This window comes from Pundamilia nyererei, unplaced genomic scaffold (assembly GCF_000239375.1).
Source record: "Pundamilia nyererei isolate P.nyererei 1_Seehausen unplaced genomic scaffold, PunNye1.0 scaffold00008, whole genome shotgun sequence".
NCBI lineage: Eukaryota > Metazoa > Chordata > Actinopteri > Cichliformes > Cichlidae > Pundamilia > Pundamilia nyererei.
In genome coordinates, this window is record NW_005187409.1 from 2473838 (window position 1) to 2478571 (window position 4734).

At 38.6% G+C, this 4734-nt stretch overlaps 1 protein-coding gene across 1 annotated transcript in view; it reads right to left on the minus strand.

The window, feature by feature from the left end:
• Nucleotides 1-2382, minus strand: part of lamp2 (lysosomal-associated membrane protein 2) — a 5158-nt gene extending 2776 nt beyond the window's left edge. The window contains exons 1-3 of the mRNA XM_013916126.1: nucleotides 2235-2382; nucleotides 348-558; nucleotides 37-244 (exon numbers count right to left, since the gene is read on the minus strand). Of these exons, the coding sequence (XP_013771580.1) occupies nucleotides 37-244; nucleotides 348-558; nucleotides 2235-2366 (551 nt within the window). The 5' untranslated portion in view covers nucleotides 2367-2382. The remainder of the gene's footprint in view (nucleotides 1-36; nucleotides 245-347; nucleotides 559-2234) is intronic.
• Nucleotides 2383-4734: the final 2352 nt, after the last annotated feature.

Genomic DNA, 4734 nt, shown 5'->3' on the forward strand with positions numbered 1-4734 from the left:
AGGAGAAAACAGAAGAACACGTTAACAGAAATGTACAAAACGCTACAGCCAGGATGAGCTGCGTCACAGCTCGCGTACTTACTTTCAGAACTCTTGTTGCCATCACTGATAAAAGCCTGTATTTGCACATCCCACAGCGTCATGTTGACGTCACCACTTTCGATCAGGTCCTCACTTTTGCACGAGTAGCAGGTATCCATGCCTATGTTTTTAATGTCAAGAAGCCCTCTTGCCACAGTAGGTTCTAACAAATCGAGAAAAGTCCAAAAAGTCAGCAAGATCTATCGCCAAGTTTTTTTTAAAAATAAATAAACAAACAAACAAACATCAAGAGATGTAGACGTTACCTTTTGATTTAGAGTTAGGGAAGTGGACAGGGTCGCCGAGATTGTAGGTAAAGGTGACTACGTCCGCCTCGTAAACTTCTTCAATCTTGGAGAAGGTTATACTGAAAGCGTGACCCTCTCCAAAATTAAGCATCAGCATTGAGTTCTTGGCATCACATGTACTTTTAGTTGAATTGGCGTCATCAGTTAAAGCAAACACAGCTGTCTGAGTCTGAAAGACAGTGTAAATGATCATAGGAACTTAATCTGACACTTGACAAGTTTAACATTTAACTTGTAAGATGGGCAAAACAGAATACATTTCAAATTAATAACAAAATGGATCCACAGCTAATCAAGCAAGGGGTAAGCTCAGACAGTATAAGATGGATGCAGGTAATCAGAATGGCTATTGTGAATCCTCAAGTTGAGTGCTGTCACAGTCACAAGCTAGGCTGAATAGTCATTCTCCAGGGCTCTGTCATTGACTAGCCTTTTGTGACCAATTACCAAAATAAACTTCAATCACATGACATTAGTGTTAGAAACCATGAAGTTATCATGAAAGCATTTCTTGATGTCACTGAGCAAAGGACATGTCTTCAACCAGGTGGCACCCCCTGCTGGTCATTAAAGAGAAAGCTGTGTCAAGGCATTTCTGCTAGGGCTTCACTTTTTAGACTCAGAAGCTGCATCATCTTCTATACAATGAGCAAAACAAGAAAGCTTCTAATTTTCAGTCCGTGTTTACCGACCACCTCCAATCAGCTTTAGATTTTAAATTATGCCAACATGTCCATATTTTTCCCCTTTTTAAAAACACAAATACAAGTAAACATACAGTCAACGCCAATGATCAGCACAAAAGCAGATTCTGAAAACCACAAGTCAAAATTAAGGAACCAGTTCTGTCGTGTGTTCATAGAGCTTAGACATGAAGCTTATTTAACACTAGCAGCTACTAGCCAACAGTAGCCTGGTCTATTAACACTTGACAGGAGTTTGTGATAGCAGTTTAACATTGGTTAAATCAAGACTAGCAACAACTAGCACCCATCCTTCATCCTGCAGGCTTCAAGAGCAGTGGAATTTCATTTAAATTTCACCTGCCCTGACAAGCCCGAACAGCACAGAGTTTGTAAATGCTTCTTGATTTGCAAACAGGGTCTCTCCCCTCCCTGTGTTGATTACAGTCTTTAGAGGCATTTTAATGGACTGATGTTGACAAATGTAGGAAAAAGTACAAGTTTTAAAACAAAAAAAATCATTTGTGGGGATCTGTTTTATTATAGCTTGTCTTTTTAATTTTAAAAAAAAAAGTGTGCGTACCATGTTTACTTATCTTTGTGGGGACCGGAAATTGGAATGTTACTATACTTATGGGGACAAAATGACTGTCCCAACAAGGTTGAAGGCATTTGAAACTCAATAGGGTTTTAGTGTCAGGGTTACAATTGTCCTAAACCTAACTTTAACCTAAGGGTTAAGATTAGGCATCCTTTTTATGGTTAGGGTAAGCAGCTAGGGAAAGCATCATGTCAATTAGATGTCCTCACTAAGATATGAAAACTGTGTTTAAAAAGTAACATTTTGATAAACAGATCAGATTGTAGGGTTTAAAAGAAAGAACAAAAATTAACTTTAAGAGATTACTTAAACAACACCTCACAAGACAACACTGCAAGAGCAGGATATCCACCAGGAAAACACCAACTAAAATACTGAATAGCAAAACATGTTTTTTCAGGGAACCCCTCATTTCCTCTTCACATGACTGGAACAAAAACACTGTCACAGCTAAAGTGGTCTGATAAGAGCAGAGCTGCTATCACACGTCAGCACAGTATTTATATGGACTGCTGTAGACTTAAGAATAGTGATTCACATCGCTAAGACAAAAACACCTACCTGGTTGTCAAGATCTTCATAGGTGACCGAGAATGTGAGCTCCAGATTGGCATAGAGGCATAACTTTCCATCTTTTGTGACATTGAACTCAATGCCATGTGATAGCTGGATCACTGGAAAGAAAAGGAGCATACTTAGTGTTTTTTTTCCTTCTGTACATACAATTCTTACTAATCAGAAACATTAATTGTTACATTTTATGCTTTAAAAGGTCAGTGAGGGGCTGGGAATCAGTCCCTTCAGACCAACAAGTGGGCAAAGTTATGAAGACGACATCACTCAATCACAGGGTCTCACAAAAGCCACACCAATCCACCCTAATTTATAAAAAAAAAAAAAAAGTCCAATACCAAGTGTGTTGTCACTTTCATGTGACTGGTCATGTGTTCAGGAAGCAGAAAGCTGTAGCTCATAGAAAATGACCAAAAAAAAATATAAAGCAAAGCACATTGCAATAAAAGTAAAGCAAATGTGTAAGAGCGCCATGGAGCACACACTATAACAATTTCATAATTTAATGATTAATGTTGATCATGCATGTCTGCTGTGGTGGAACTACAACACTGATAAGATGGACTACAAAAATCACCATGTTGTTTTATGCAGGTCATGTAAACAACTTTCTTATCAAGGCTGGGATCTCAGATAAGACGTTTTCTAAGTAGTCGTTCATCCTGTCCAACCTCATTTTGTCATCCTGCTAAAGAGAACACCTATAGTAGGTCCTGCCTTCATTACAGCCTTCTCTGAAGGAGGTTAAACTCATGACAGATGTACAGCAACAGATGTTTCTAACGCAAGCCTAATCATGGCAAACCGTAAATAATAATAATAATAATAATAATAATAGTCACCCTTACAAGCAGCCAATTTTTAGTCACAGTAGCTTAGGCCACCAAGCTTGAGGTTTAATACATCCTATTATTGAGGGCTGAAAACCTATCAGCAGCTTATCACATGACATGATCCCCCCCTTAAAAAAAACAAAAAAACAAAACAACATTTGAATTGAGACTTGCTTAAACTTGTTCTGCGTCACCCATCAGTTAAACTGAGTTTTCCTGAGCGGTCTGACGGGATTATCCGTTTTCCTTTCTAAAAGATGTTCCAGTTTACTATCTGTTAAAGCAAACAATTTCTCTTTAATATTTAAATGCCAACAGCTATTGTTGCAGGGTAGCCAGGAACCTTCGGAAGCACATAAAAATTTAACTCCAACCTAGATTTTTAACCCCCTCCCCCCTAAACCATGCGACTCTAGTGCAAAGGAGTGTCAGCATTATTGTGTCCAAAGGTCTCAGTTTCCAGTCCTGGCCTTTTCAAAAACACACAATATAGTGGCCTTGAGTAATATTTCTCCAAGTTTAATAAAAGTATTTCAAAGTTTCTCTTTGGACATGTCATTCATGTTTAATCCAGTTCTTAAACCTGACCATTTTCAGAGAAATGCTTGTCCTTTGTGAAACCAACTGACACTGACCTATGAATCATCCAAGCATGACAAACAAGTCACCCGACTCAAGAGATGAACCAGTTTGCTGTCTACACTGACAACTTAAGAGTTGCTTTGTGAACACATTACTGGTTTACAGTCATTTGAAATCATTTTATGGTGAATTAATGAAAAACCAAACAACTCCCACACAACTACAAATACAGACTTAAATGTTCAAGATACTCCGGACCACAAAAATGTGCGTGCAATTAAACAAAGGCCGAAGTCCAGTTATAGGCCAGCTGTGGTTTTAACCGCATGCTCTCATCATCTCAGGTCTGCAGGTAATGTGATAAATAAACCTACAGAGTCCACAAGACACACAAGTGTTCATGAAATCTCTTACAGGCAGCTATACAATCTCAGCTATACCTTAACAAATTTCAGGGCACTGAAATACCCCCAGTATTATCAGAGTAAAAAGGTACACAGCATAGTTGCAACAGGGCCCGATAAGGTGGCATATTTTCGTATCAGCCTGCAATAGATGAGAACTTTCCAGAAAAACTATTAGACAAACAGTGATCTATCCAGCTAAGCCCAGTAATTAGAAGTTATCGTCACTTAATCAAATAAGCGTCTGTAAAATCAAAGACTCCTCAATAATCCAGAGCTGTAGTTCTACTCGGCATTTGCTTAGCTTTTTATGCTACACTTTAGCGCTACGGTAAATCGTTTCAGCTTCACGGTCACGTGCCAATTTCCAGCAAACTGTCAAAAAGCTAATGCTAACTATCGGACCCACGGCTCGTTTAATGTCGCACTTTCTATTCATTTCTGCTCTTGTAACCTTGATCTGTTTTAGGCCAGTATTATTTAGCAGAGGATAGGACTCCGACGGGTTTAGGCTTCATGATTAACTGGAACTTTCGCTTCTAAACCTGGTGTTATCTAATCACCAAGCCATCAGACACTAGCAATTGTTGTCCAAAACATTAGCTGCAAAATTAACGCGGAAATAGCTACTTTATATTTTTGAGTTTTTTGTTGCCGTTTTTTGTTTTT